General features: G+C 52.1%; 1 protein-coding gene across 1 annotated transcript in view; it reads left to right on the forward strand.

Annotated features, from left to right (window-relative positions):
• Nucleotides 1-3,302: 3,302 nt before the first annotated feature.
• IGDCC3 (immunoglobulin superfamily DCC subclass member 3) overlaps nt 3,303-14,924 on the forward strand; it is a 103,996-nt gene continuing 92,374 nt past the window's right edge. Inside the window, exons 1-2 of the mRNA XM_062000447.1 lie at nt 3,303-4,113; nt 13,707-14,012. Coding sequence (XP_061856431.1) covers nt 3,303-4,113; nt 13,707-14,012 — 1,117 coding nt within the window. The remainder of the gene's footprint in view (nt 4,114-13,706; nt 14,013-14,924) is intronic.

Here is a 14,924-nt window from a genome sequence, read left to right on the forward strand (position 1 = left end):
TTACAGAGGTAATAAATCTGCACTTAGCATAGTGTTCTCTGATAGTGGCTAAAGGGAACTCTGGCAGACTGCATAACTCTGATGAGTCTTTGTCCTGATGACAGGTAGCCCCACAAATGAGTGGGGAGGGAGCTGGGGGGGGTGATGGGTGGTTGCAAATCCCCCTTCCCTCCTTCTCTCAGTTCACAGTAGGGGAGGCTGCCATCATCCCCTAAATGGATGACTTCCTCTGCCCTTATACAGCCAAAAGCAGATGGAAAAGCATTTCAGGAGGGGAAAGCAGCTTCCAGGAGCACAGCCTGGGTCTGTCCCACCACTGCTGACACAGCTCGCAGTGCCTTGAGCTGGGTGCCATGATTTTGGCTCCCCTCCCCGTTGCTGACCACAAAATAGATGCCAAAACCCCAGGTGTATGTACGTAAGTGCAAAGCTCCCAGGCTGTTCCCAGACAGGGAAACCACAATTACACATAGAATAATAAATGGAGTGAATTCAGACAAGTTAATCTCCCACTTCATCTGCTGAAACTACTAATGGTGTCTCGGGGACCCCAGTTTGCAGTTAATTGATGTAAATCAGAAGCGCTGTCGGAGCCGATGCAAGTTCCCTGTGCCAGGGGTTGAGGAGTGAGCCACAGCCTCTGAGGACAGCTCTGGCAGAGGATAATCTTGTGGAGAGGGAGGAGAGATTGGCCCTGTGCCCTTCTGGGGCAAAGGGATGGATCCCACCACAGCTCTGCAGGGAAGAGGTTTGGAGCTTCACTTCGGGCTGGGCACCGTCACTCCTGGGTGATAAGCAAACCCCTGCCTCCAGCACAAAGCAACTTTTTTAAGTCCTCATGGTTACAGAGGAGCATGGAACAACAGCAGCGCTCCAGATTCCTGCTCCAAGAGCCCCAAACCTGCCTTTGTTTGCCTTTAAAAAGCTCCTGGCTTTTCCCAGGAGTCCCCTTGTTCAGGAGGACTGACGGCACTGGGGAGCTTTGAACGTGACACCAGCGCTGTCACCAGGGTCATTTGCAAGATGCAGGGCTGAACTCAGTGATGCCCTAGAAGTGTGGTTACCCACCTCAGCTCCTGGATCCTTCCACTGGGGACAGGAGCAAAAGCACCCAGAATCTGTGGTTCCTGGGGAAAACAAACCACATAAAACACATGGAGCGTCATTTCCCTTGGAGTTATTAACCCCCACCAGCCATCCTCCGTGCCGGCAGCATCGTGGGAGCTGCTACAAGGACACGATGGCTGCAAGAGTTACAGAAGGGCTGGCAGGAGCCAGGGAGGCTGCTGGGGAACAGGAGCAGGGCTGCTGCCAAAAGGTCAGGGACAGCCCAGAAATTCAGATGTTACTGAGAAGCTGAAGGAGCCAGAGCAAATTCTTCCCTGGCTGAAAGCAACCTTGTGCAGCTCAGCCCTCCGCTAAACGAGGGAAGCCTTAATGTGGAGCAGATGGAGTGACGTCTTCTTTCCTCGTTAGCCGACTCCAACACACTCAGGGTTCATCATCCAGGGCAGCTGTGAGCTGCTCGTCTTTACAAACGGTTTGCACCAGGTTTCTGGGCACCTGGGGTTTAATGAGCTGGTCCATCAACCTCTGGTTTTAGTCTGCCAAGTGAAATTAGTTAGGATCCACTTTTATTTCTTTTTAGTTGTTTGTTTTGCCAAGCAAACGTCACAAAAGACACTGAGGTGGTGTTTGCGGAGAACGTGGACCAAGGATCAGCACAATGTCGCGTCCGTCTCCTGCGCAGGGACATGTTCTCTGCATTTCATGCCAGAAGAGCAGACAAATTGTATCTTGAGGGCTGCAGCAGGATTTAGGAACAGACTCATGCCTTACTGGGTCCTTCCTCACTGGGCCTAAGGTGAGCTGGCAGGTCCAATGTCTCTGTTTCTGATCTGGGTAAGTTGCCTTATGGGAGTGTTTAAAATAAGGAGGGCTGAGGTGAGAAAAGCCAAGCTTTTCTTTGTTCCTGTCGCCAGGATCCCCTCGTGGCCATTGCTCTGTGATCCCACCACCCTGCTTCCTGGGAACACCAGCCACCTCTGGGCAGTGCCAACTAACTACCTCTGTGGGTGGTTTTCTTCAAAGCCCAAAACTGAAACGCTTGGTGGAACCAGTTGGAAGTTGTGCAGTCTCCTCAGTGATTTTCCTTGTTTTAATGCCAGATTTTTGGGTCTCATCCCTAGGGTGGGTAAGAGGCAGCTCCACAGGCTGGGCACAGCCACAGAAGCTCAGGGATGGGACTCTGCTGTCACTTGCTGCAGCAGACCTGGGCACTGTTGCCAAGATGGGGTCTATTTGAGCAGTGACAGGCAGGAAAGAAGCAGCCCTTTGGCTGGGAGCAAGGAAACTTCTTTCTGTATCATTACCATAAGCCCGGGAAGGGAGGCCTGGTGCCAGCTGCTATCCCTTGGGCACTCCGGGCTAGACCCCTGCAAGGCTTCTCTGCTCCTGGGGCTGGGGGCCACGTCTGAGGGCCACAACAGAGCTGCACTGAGGGGGCACCTGTGAGGGGCTCTGGTGAGGGGAGAGCCGGCAAAGCTGAACCCACGAGGGGAGTTGTGAGGTGGAAGCAGTGAGATGGGAGCCCCATGAGCAGAGACTCATGAGGTGGAACTGGTGAGCGAAGTGAGGGAGCCGGTGAGGGGAGACTCATGGAGCCCGTCAGGGGCGAGCCCTGTGTAGGGGAACCAGTGAGGGGAACCTCATGAGGGAGCTCTGGTGAGGGGAGAGCCCTGTGAAGCGAAACTGGCGAAGGAAACCCAGCAAGGGAAGACTCACAGGTGCAACCGGTAAGGAAATACTCGTGAGGAGAGACCCGTGATGGGAAACTGGCGAAGAGCAACCGGAGAGGGGACTGTGGTGACAGAGGAGCCCCGTGAGGGGAGAGCTCTGAGGCGGAACCGGTCAGGGGAGCCCCATGAAGGGAAACCAGTAAGTGGTGGCGCGTGAGGTGGCCCAGTGACACGGCTCGGCTGAGAGGTCGCCGCTGCCGCCCGGCTGATGCGCAAGATGGCGCAAGGCGCTGGCCGCCCGCGCCCGCCCCCTCAGCGCCGCCCCCAGCCCCCCGCCCGGCGCGGCGGCGTGCTCGCGCGGAGGGGAGCAGCGCTCAAATCCGCTTTTTGCCCTTTCCCCCCCCTTTCCTTTTTGCTTTTTTCCTTTCGTCCCTTTCTCTCCCCCCTCCCCACAACTGAGGGGTGGTTCTCGTCTCGCCTCCCCTTCCCTCCTTCCCTCCCTCCTGCGCGGGCTGCTCCCTCCCCGTGGGGCGCAGGGAGGCGAGCCCGCCCGCCCGGGATGCCATGGCTCCGCCGTGCTCCGCGCTGCCCGCCTGCCTGCTGGGGCTGCTGCTGCCGCTGCTCGGCTGCCGCGGAGGTAAGAGCCGCGCCGGGCTCGGGGAGGGGGCGCGGGGACGGACCTGCCGCCACCCTCGCCCGTCGGTCGGTCGGTCCCGTCCGTCGCACCTCCCGCGCTTCGCGTCCCCTCATCACCCCCGTCGTATCCGTCGCCGTGTTGCCGCCGGTTCCCCGCGTCCCCTCCCCAGCCCCGCGGCGGATCCAGGTCCCCTTTGCCGGTCTCGACCGCGCACGTCTCCGCGGTCACTCCCAGCGGCGTGCTCGGTTCCCGGGGTATCGGGGAGGCTGAACGCGGCCGAACGGCTGCGGGGGCCGGAGGGACCCAGCGCGGCTGCGGCACCCGTGCGCCCGGCTGTGCCGTGTCCGCAGCCCTCTGCGGGAGCGGGGGGCTCTTCCCCCCGGGCAGACACGTTGTGGCCGCAGCTTTCGGATGTACACTTCTCCATCGGCCGGTCCGACACCTTAACCCGCGCAAAGTGCTTCCCTAGAGCTGTGCTTGCAGTTGGAAACCCCGCTTGCACAGGGGGCTCCGGGGATGGGACCGTGGTGTTTGTGGGGCCGTGGTCCTCACGGCCAGCGTTGGGGACGGATGGGGTGGCTGCCGTGGCGTGGCTGGGCATCCGCGCACGGGGACCAGACCCAAAATCATTCCCGGCGATGCGAGCGGGAGACAGCCCCCGAGCAAACGAGTCGTGTTTGTTAGACAAGGCGGTAGGTTCGGAAAAGAGGCGATGGGCTGCACGTAGCAGCGATGAGGGTGAGCTACTTTAAACCCCCAAGTGTTGTGCTCTCCTGTAATGCCTGGCTCGGTTCTCACAGCCGCGACCGGCAACACCACCCACCGGACCAGGCCCGAACTGCAAAAACATCAAAGGGATTTTCCCCTGGACCTACTGTGCACATGCCCTGCTGATACATAGCAGTATTTTCCTTCTGCTGCTTAAGCATGGGTCTAATGTGAGAAAGAAGTGGAGAAAGATGCTGTTCTGCAGCAGAACACCCGTGTGCCTCCTGCACCCTCTTTGCTGAGCAGCCCTAAGGAGAAAAGTAGGAATTGCTTTAAAGATGTGCAAGCAGCCCAGTGTGGTCAGGAGGAGAAAAAAACCTGTGTTAGATTCATCAGAGATTAGCTGCTGGGCTGTTAGGAAACCAGGCTGTGGGCTATTGCCATAATAAACCTCGCCACGTGGTTCATGGCAGGGACAGAGGAGAAGGCAGCGTAATGTGCAGAAAATAGCAGTTATCTGTGAAGTGGATGTAATGGAGCAGGTCTCGTTACTCTGGTGGGATTCCCGGGCATGCAGCAGTGCAACGAGGGTGGTTGGAAATGTATTTTGGGGGGGAGAGGGGAGGAAAAGAAGTGATTTTTTTGGAAGCAAAACTTTAGTAAGTGGAGTTAGTGTCCAGTTTATCGCCTGCTGCTGTCCAAATTGCCCTGTGTGTATGTTTATGCTGCAACTTGGCAGGTCAGTGATCCTGACTTTAGGGGCTGTTTTGCTGGCCCCTCTAGAGTGCTTGGCAGCACATACAAAGTTTTTCTATCCTGAGGTACTTTTCTGCCCCCCACTTCGGTGGGTTTATCCGCTCTAGACGTGGTCAACAACGAGCTAACGCGATGTTGCGCTCTGCTGAGTTGAATAAACCCTCCCGCGTGGGTGTGGGTGGGTGAAGCAGGCGTTGGGAGCTGCTGGTCAGTGTGCTGGGGTGGGCTCAGCAGCCAGACACTGTTTTCTTTCTTTTTCTTTCCTTCTTTTTTTTTTTTTTAATTTCCTGGAGCTCTTTGTTCTGGGTGGTGGACAGCTTTTGTCTCTTATTGCTGAGCCCCGCATTCAAAGGCAGGCATAGGATACCAGAGGCTCCCTGGCTCTGCTCAGTAACAGCTTTGGAATTAAACATCGTCATTTATATTTAAGTAGGCTTAACTTCTAAATTATTGAAGCTATAAGCTTTCACTAATTCCTACTCTGTGTGGCTTTGCTGGGTTGCTTTCTCCTAAATTGGTGTCACACTCCATCTTTTTTCTTCATATACATAGAGAGTATCAGGTATCATTTCCTGAGCAGCACTCAGAGACGCTGTATGAAATTCAAGCTCACGTTTGGGCTTCATCTGTCTCTCGAGGGCTTCAACAAGAGACTCAGGACGTGGTTTTCCCGCATGGCGGGTGCAACAGGAAGCTTGTGAAATGGGGTGGTCATAGAATCATAGAGTCACTCTGGTTGGAAAAGACCTACAAGATCATCAAGTCTAACCATCTCACAACCCTATAGCTCTGCACAGTGTTTGGGACCTGTGCAGAGTGAGAAGCTCACACAGGGGTGTGAAGCTCACATAGGCTTGTGAGCATGCAGCACTCCAACATCTGCTGGGGGCCATCGTGGTGCCAAAGCTAAACTTCTCATTGGAAGTATATAAAAGCTAGCTGAGAGAGAGGGGAATGGGGCAGGCTGGTCCCTTCCTGGTCTGCCCTGTGACCCCTCGCTGCACAGGGAGTTAAAAATCCTAGTCTAATTGTCCCTGTTCTTGTTTTGGGTTAGGCTCTGGACCTTGCACAGCCCAAGCTCCCATGCTCACTTAGGAGGTGGATGAATGTCCTAGACCCATGATTGCAGCCCCGTTCCTCCCTCCTTCCTGCTCAATCCCAGTTTTGTACCCTGGTGCAGTCAGCCTGGCATGTGCCAGCGTGGAGCGGCTCAGGGGCTTACTACCCAGCAGAGAGCTGCAAAACTGCTTTCATCTCATGTGTGCAAATGACAAAGCCTCTCTCCTTCTTTTCTGTCTGCCTTGAACTTTTCTTTCTCTCATTTCTCTGTTTCTGGAGAATCCCATGTTGCAGCCCCATGTTGTGTGAAGTGCTGAGCTGTGCCCTGGTGTGATGCCAGCCCCTCGCTTCACAAACCCTTGGCACTCTGCTCCCCTCACACCTCCCCATCCCACTGCATCGGGACCCAGCAGGAGCATGGTGGGCTGGGGGACAGGGAAGGGATGCTCAAGCCATGCTTACCTTCCCTCCCTGAAGCAGCTGAGCTGACCCAGCCCATCTTCCAGCAGAACATGCAGCCTGCAACAGATCTGGGACAGTAGATGCTTTTCTCCATGACCCCCTCCCCCTTTATTTCATACTTTGTGCTTCTGCCCCCGGATATTGTCCTTTTATTTGATCTAACAAAACAATGCAGGAGCTCCCCTCTGCAGATTAAGAATTCCCACTTAAATCAACCAAAACAACATTGGGCAGGAACAGGAATAGTCTGTTCAGAATTACTCTGAAATCACAGACTTATTTGAACTTTACTGGAGCTTTTAGTTTTACAGAGTTTAGAAACCAATAAATTATGTAACAGGGCTCATGAAAATCTACCCGTTCATCCAAAAGAATATGCAACGTTTTGGTTTTGCAAGAAAATAAAAATAATTGTTTACACATGTTCAGGAGTCATTGGCAAGCACATAAAACTGATGGCTAAGGAGGCAAACATGTCAATAATTGCACTTTAGGGGAAGAGAGAGGCAAACGGGCGAGCGCGTGGAGAAAAAGCGCACAGCACGCTGATCTGGCCTTGCTATTATATCGAATGTCACTGCTGTATTCCACCCTCCACTCAGAGGAGCCCAGTCACTTAACAACCCAGACCTGCTCCTGCCGTGGTAATTTAAAACCAGAGTTTCAGAGCAGAGTCAAGGATTTGCTGCCTCGGTTTTTTTTCCGCCTGTCGTTGTGGCACATGTGATGGTGTTGATGAAGCTAATGGCAAGGTGGGAGGATGTGGGTTGTGGTGGGCCGTTCTGCTGAATTCGGAAGATGCTTTTGCAAAAGGATCTTTGCTGCTGAAATCTGAGAGGAGGTGAAAAATGAGAGAGTAGCTAATGTTTCGTTCGGATGTCTCTGGTTTTGGAGTAAGCAGGAATTGGTGGGATGCTTGGCAGTGCCAGAGAGGAGCAAAGCGAGGCTTTCCTGCAGCCTGGGTTGCAGGGTGGGAGGTGGTGAAGCAGAGGGGATGTTGAGGGGACAGGGCTGTGCTTGCTTTGACCCCCTGGATGTGATGAAGAGTTTCAGAGGTTTTCTTGTGTAAAGAAACTTCTCTTCCTCTAGCAGGACCTTTCCTTTCCTTGCACGCTATCCAGTCCTCAAGCTGAATGTCAAGGATGGGGTGATGGGGCTGTGCTGGCTGCTGGGCTTTGGCACCGTGATGCCAGGGTGCCTGTGGCTCTCTCCACAGCCTCGTGCCATCGTGCTCCTCCCAGCCCATGTGTGTCTGATCCACAGGTGCTGTCACTCACTGCATGGCCAGTCCATTCCCTGCCTGCTCTGTGCAAGGGATGGGGCCGCTCACCTCCCTGATGCTTTCTTGCAGAGTTAGAGGCTGAAACCAGCAATTCCCCCATTCTTTGTTAGAGGAAGGGGAGTGAAGCCTGTGCGGATTCCAGCTCTGGGCACAGCATCTTGGGCACTGCCTTTGCTGTCTTCTCCTCTGTGGTTGTTTCCCACACTGTATCCATATTGCTCTTGCCCTCTACGGTAGGACTGTGTTCTGATCAGGGCTGCAGAACACATGGGGAATGCAAATAACACATCCTATGCACCTGGGCTCGCTGCTGTGCTCTCTGTGCCTCACTGTGGATGCTGCTGCTGGGGGCAATTACCACAGAAAAGGTCTGTGCCCTTTCCAGCTATACCAACAGGTTTCACCCTGCTTTTTTCAGAGCTGGGGGAGCCCACGGGAACTTGGAGCTCATCCTGGAAAGGGTCTTTGTGCTGTGAACGCTTCCAGCTTTGCTGTGTGACCTCCTGGGATCTGCCCAGTCTGCTCTTCAACATCTGAAAATTATTTGGGGCCACTTTTTCTGGCTCTTTGGGCGGCGTTTGCCTTCCTTGGCTAAAACGTGTCTCCCCAGCGAGGGCAGTGATGCTGGGCATGTCTCTGGGCTCTTCATCAGATGGCTGAGAGGTCATGCTATCCTCAGCAGAGACCTCCTGCAGTCGCTTAATGAGTGGATGTGGTTTATGTGCCCTGATGGAAAAATCACTTTATATAACCTCCCGTCAGAAAGGAAAAGGAGTAAAAATTTCTGAGCTAGTAAACTTTACTGCCAGCAAGATGTGAGGCCTGTTACAGCCTATTCTCTTCTTCTTTAAATGTAAATTTCTCTGGATGCCCTAAAGAGCCAATTTGCACTTTACTGCAGTGTAGTAGTGCTTTTCTCCTCAGGGTCTGCTCAGCCTGAAGGAGATTTAAGGAGGGGCACCAGCTGGATTTTTAGGCTGCCAATTTCATCAGCCTGAAACCTATTATAATCTGCTGGAGAACATCTTTCAGGTGCAGATACCTCTTTCGTCCCATATCCTCCCATTTTAAACAAAACCAAACCCCACAGAAGAAGCAGGAGACGTGTTTTGTAGGTCTATCCCAACCTGCACCCAGGTTTTGTTTCTAATACTCAGCTGCATCCCATTATCAAAACCTCTGGTTCTGGGCTCACAGGAGTCCAGGGATGTTTTCTTTTGGCTTTGCTGAAGCAGTGGATAACCTTGGTAAGGCTTGCTAGTGGGTAACTGCTGACTTATGCTGCGTTATGCTGGGAACAAGCACAATAAATGATGACAGGGCAAATTTGTGCTGGGGAGAGGCAATGTGCAGGTGGCTGTTGTGCTGTTGGTGTGGTGTGAGAGGAGCTGGGGCTGCCTCGATCTCCCACCAGTGCTCCTGATGATGCTGCACCAGGAAGAGCAGGGTGGACCTGACTGCTCCTGCAATATCTTGCTTTGCCATGAGCTCACACCGGGCCCTTGGCAGGTCATTTCATCTCTCTGTGATTAATGTTCCCCGTCTAGGATGGGAGTAATAACACGGGCTTCATCTGTCGGGCCACGTGCTCCGGGGACAGGGGTGGCCCTGCCGGCCTTGGGTCTAGGCAGGGTCCAGCAGGATGCTGCGTGATGACTGAGGTCCTCTGTGATGGATGTCACCGCTAATTAAAGCGGTGAGATTAGCTGCTGCACTTTTCAGAAGCACAGGAAAGAAAGGCAGAATCATGTTTCCAAAATGCAAAAGGACAACGCTTAGGCTACGAGCAAGTTCTTTTGAAGCTTTGAACATGAATCACAGTGTCAAGTAAAAAAATAATTAAACTTATATTTTATAAACGTGCTTCAAAGTGTCTTTTAAAGCTTCCCATTAATTCTCAGTTCTTTCTCTCAGCACTAAATACATCTCTTGGTTCAAAAGCACAAGTGCTAATTGGTTTCTCTGAGTATGCCTGTCTGCTTGAGCAATAGGGGAGGTAGTTTTTGTTAAATATTTGCACATATATAGTCACATATTGTAGTGCTCAGGGAGGTGGCAAATGTTTCTCAAAGGAGACTTGTAGAATGAGGCTCCCAATAATTTCCTTGTGGCCTTTATGTCAGAGCCAATAACGCTTCCTCCCTCCATCCTTTTGCAGAGAGCAAAGCAGTTTTGCCTGGCACAGCCCGCCAGCGTTGAGGCAAGCAGTGTGTTCAGCTGCCTGTGTAACACCCCTGGCTCCCAACTACTACCTCAAGCTGCCCTGAGCTGAGTGCTCTAGTTTCTGCCTTGAACAGAGAGTGGCTGTGAGCCGCACTGCCTCACAGGCCGTTTCGGGAGGTATCCAGCACGTTATGTAGGGTGAGTTGGATTTGGATACAGCAGCTGTCAGAGAGGGATGGAGCTTTTAGAGTGCCTGAGTGAATACACAGAGCCTTGGTGATTTCCTCTCTGTCTCAATTAATTGCACTTCTGCTCTTTCCACGTGCCTTTGGAGTGTTGTTTGCTTCCAACTTTGCAGCATCATTTCTCTGCCTCACTGCTAACTACAGTTGTTTATGCTAATAGAGCTGGCAGCCCCTCTTCCTCCACTACCTTCTTGCTTCTGTGCTCTCCCTCTTGCCCACCTGAGCTGAAGACCAGGAGCCTTCTTGTCGAGCCATGGAGATTCCTCTGTAAGTGTCCCTGTCCTTTTCTCTCTCACCTTGAGCATCCCAGGGCAGCAGGGTTCTGCATTCAGACCTTGAGCCCCACAGTGCCAGTCTTGGAAGGCCAAATCCCAACATCCCCATTTGCCAGCAGAGGCATTGAGAGGAGTGTCCTCACCAAGCCCACTCTGTACCCTCATATTAGACCATGAGGCTGAGAGCCATAGAGGCTGATTTCAAAGTGATCTTTGGCTGGAGAAGAGCCAGAGGTTCTCCAGAGCTTTCTGCATACTGAAGACCTGCTGGCCTGAGTGCCAGGGTGGTACACCAATATGCTCAGGTCAGCTTGCCAGCTTGGTTCTTGCTGGCTGTGCCACCAATTACTTTCTTTGTGAGACTCGGACATTTACCCCATGGAATGACAGAGCCTGAGATTTCTTTGCAGTGGGATACTGAAGCCCTTGAGGACCAAAGCTCATTTTTGTAAGGCAATTTCAGATCTATTTCTTAAACAATGCAGATAAGTGGGTTTAGGATGTCCAATATGCCCATGGTGCCAGGGAAAGGTGTAGGACCTCTTGAAGAGCAGCAGATGAATCTTTCTGCACCTTTAAGCACCCCAAGTATGTCATGAGAAGAGAGACTTTTGGCTGAGTTCACATGGAAAGCCTCTATCAGGGTGAAAGAGCTTGACTTCTCCCAAATCCTTGGATAGGGTGGCCGTGCTTTTCCTTGTGCATCCAGCTAGGTGGTCACCTGGAGTTAGTTGGTCCTCAAGCCCCAGGCAAGCATCAGGGGGATTTCTTTAAGGTCAGAAAAACATCCCATGATAAAAGCACACGTTGAGGAGGGGTGATGTGGGGTTTTTTTCTGCATGGTGTGAGAGACATCTGTGGGTTACAAACCAATTGCACACTGTCCATTAGACAGTGTCACAGCTTGAGGCACAGTTCTGCTCTTGACTAAGGCCCGAGGAGACTCCATGACCAGCCAGTGTCCATCCCCACCCTGATGTGTGTCTGAGGGCACTGGTCCTAATTACAAGTGTCATCACTTCTGCTGCTCACACAGCCTGGAGTTAGATGCAAGCCGAATGTTTATGGAGGTAAACATGATTATCTCCCATCACAAGTCTTAATGATGGTTATTATAATGACAACTATTGTGGAAAGGGCATGTAATTATGTTGATTCTTCCTTTTATTGTATATATAATAAGCTGTTTTACTTAAGAGTACAGGGGAGCTGGGGGAAGCTGAGGCATTTATTTCTTTATGGATTTTTTAGTGATTGTCTCAAGTGAAATCCTGAAGTCTTGCTCAATCTTTCTGGAGTCAGAAGTCCCCCTCAGTTCAGTGCTGGGACATGAGGGTCCTTGTCCTACCTAACTCCCAGGAGTGCCCATGAAGGGAATGGGGCCCCAGCGTGGTAGGTGCTGTTGAGACTTTGGCCAGTTTGTAGAAAAATGCAGAACATTCATCTAATTCCTTAATTTTCACCAAAAAAAAAAGAGAGTAATTGATGGGTTTGTGCTGCTGTCTGACTCGCTGAGAGAAGCCCAGGGCTATCTCATAAAAAAGAAGTCACGGTGAGCAATAGATCACTGGGGTGGCTGGAGCTAGCTTGACATTTTAAGACTTAATGGGTTAATAAAGTGTGTGTTTTAGGTGTCTGTCACTAAGTAGAACTTGTCCATTCCCTGCACACACTCATACCTTGACAGCAGTACCTTTGACCTGCCCTGTACTACCCCTGCCTTCTTTGTCTGCTCCGTCCATCTGCCTCGGCTCAGGTTGCACTCAATGTTTATCCTCCGTAATCCAATTTAAGTTGCTGTAGAAAGCAATGGGGATTTACAGAAAGAAAGAGAAAAAAAATCTCTCTGGGTTCGCAGAGCAGAAAAGGCAGGATTTTTTTCTCCTTTTTCTTTAGGGTAACTGCCTCTTCTCCTCTCGTTTATTTTTACCCTGCCTTAACGATCTGCCCTGCACTTTGTTTCGGAGCCTAGTGCAGTGGGATCCTGCCCTTGATGGGGTCCGTGTTAGGGACAGGAGTTACAAATACAGTGTAGTGGCTGATGTTTGCCAAGAGAAAGTACCTGTGTGCCTCCCAGTTCTGTGAGCAGCCTGGAGCTGGTCCCCCTGAACCTGTGCAAGAGGGGAGAAGCTGTATTGCAGGTTTGAGCAGCTGGAAACCTCCACTCGTCAAGGGGCTGTTGCACAAGAGAACTGTTAGGAAGTCTTCTCCTGTATGCAGGTCAAACTGCAGTTTGCTCACTGCTGGAGTTTAATTTCCAGTGGTCTTCTTTTAAAAGAATAAGTAAATTCACCCCTATCCCCTGCAAAGATTTATAAGCCTCCTTTTTCTTGGTTGCTTTTTGTCTTCCCCATCAGTGTGCATTTTGGGCTAATCTTTAAACAACAGCTCTGTGTCTGTCGTGTTCTGTAGCATCCAGTCATGACTGGAAGGCAAGTTTTACCCTAAAAAGGTGTGCTGGGCCAAATGAAGCATAACAGGGCAAAGACAGAGTGTTTAAAGGTTCAATTGGCCAAAGAAGTAAATGAGGATGTATCTGTAGGAGGGTTTGCCTATTGTTGGTACAAATTCTGCAATAACTTATCTCTCGTGGACATCACTTAACGTAATTGCTTTGCAAGAAACCTTTTGTGTCGCTGAGCCAGAACGTTGTGCGTTTGTATTTTGGTGCTTAATTTGCTCTACATTAAGGGCTGAATAACACCATCCTTCAGCTGTTACAGCCTGAGAGAGACCAAAGTGCCAGGAGGGCACGGTGTTATGTTTGAGAGGCAAACAGCCTCCTGCTCTGCCAAGCCGGGAGCAGTGTGGCGGAGATGTCGGTGGCAATATGGGCTCAGTGGGGGGCTGCTGGTCACAGGATCACAGAATCTCAAGGGCTGGAAGGGGCCTCAAAGCATCGCTTCACTCTGCCAGCTGGGCACAGCACAGCCCCCTCTCTTGCTGCTTACAGGGAGAGGAGCTGATTCCTTCAGCTGGTGTAAACTTCTGCTCCTGGAGTGATGTGAAGGAAGCACTTCCTCACACTTGTGCAGGATTTTATTCTGTGCTGCCCTTTCCTTGCCAAGCGAGGTGAAGAGGTAAATCTGCAGTGGGGTACCAAGCGAAGCTGGGCCTTGGTGAAACCCCAAAGGGGTCTCCAAAGGCAGGCTTGAAGGTCTCTGCCTGTGTTTGTGCCTTGGGAAATGTACCCCGAGATTTTGATAGCAAAGTCTCGGGAGGCAGAGCGTGCCCAAGGGTATCATGTTTCTCAGAAACACTCGCAGCCTGTAGCTCTATTATATCCCCCTCCATCCCTGATGTTTTCACCATCCTGTGTGCTGCCATAGTGGTTGCCTCTTTGGACACGCTGCTGACTCTGTCCTTCTCTCTTTGCTTTAGATTTCGGCCGTTCCTCCGAGTTGGCGTTCGTTGTGGAGCCCAGCGATGACATAGCTGTGCAGGAGCAGCCCTTGATCCTGTACTGCCAGGTGGAGGGCATCCAGCCCATCACCATCACGTGGCGGAAGAACGGCGCCATGATCGTGGACAGTGAGAACGCTTTCATGTTGGCCAACGGGTCCCTCTACGTCTCCCGCTTCCAGAGGGTGCGGGGAGATGGCTCCTCGGATGAAGGCGAGTACGACTGCATGGCACAAAACCACTATGGGCTGGTGGTCAGCCGCAAGGCCAAGATTCAGGCAGCCAGTAAGTACGGGCATCGTCCCACCTGCGTCTCGGGGGGGCAGTCCCACAAGGGCCACCGGCTTTGCCAGGAATCAGGAGGGCAGTGTGGTGGGTGCTGAGTGTCCAGGGAGGAAGGATTAAAGAGGGGGAAGAGAAAAAGGAACCTGGAGAAGTGTGGGGATCTAATCTGTGTAGCTGCCGAGGTGCGAAAGCAGCTAATCGGCCCTCTTGGGGAGAAAAGTAAGGCCACCTTCTAGCAGTAAATTCCCTGTCTTAGGGCGGTAAGTTACGTTTAAGTCACGTGTTGAACTGGTCTGTGGTTCATGTATGTCCTGTGGTGGGTTTGGAAGCCCCTTTGCTTCCAGCACGGCTGGGTTCTGCTTGGCAGGCAGCTCTTTCCAAACCGTAGGCAAAGACCTTCTGAAGGTCGTGGTTTCTTTCATTTTAAGGCAGGCGGTGTGGAGGCTGCAAGGTCTTATTTACTACCAGCGTGGCAGTGCCTTTGGGGGCAAGGCTAAGAACACCAGACAGATTGTCTAGCGGGGGAGCCTGGAGGAGGAGGAGAGATGAAAATGTCAGTGAAGGAATGAAATTTAAAGGTGGGGGAGGAAGAATTACAGGACAGGGTGTAACTCCAGCCCTGCACAGTCCCCAGCTTACCCTGTTGCAATGCCATGGTCCTGCTGGGTCCCCTGCCATGCAGGCTGCTGGGTTCTCCAGTGCTGGCTCTGAGAGCTGGCTTGTGTTTGTCACAGGTCTGATGGCACAGCTGAGGTGTTGTGGTAGTTTCTGTCCCTGTTGTGCTGGTGACCAGCTTTGCCCATAGACTGCCTGTGGGCTCTAGGGGTACAGCTGCTAATCCTTTTTGCATTCTCCTAGAAGCTGCTGCTGGGTGTAATTTATTTATGGGTGTGAGGACAGGTGTCTGGTATA

The sequence above is a fragment of the Colius striatus genome, chromosome 7 (assembly GCF_028858725.1).
Source record: "Colius striatus isolate bColStr4 chromosome 7, bColStr4.1.hap1, whole genome shotgun sequence".
Classification (NCBI taxonomy): Eukaryota; Metazoa; Chordata; class Aves; order Coliiformes; family Coliidae; genus Colius; species Colius striatus.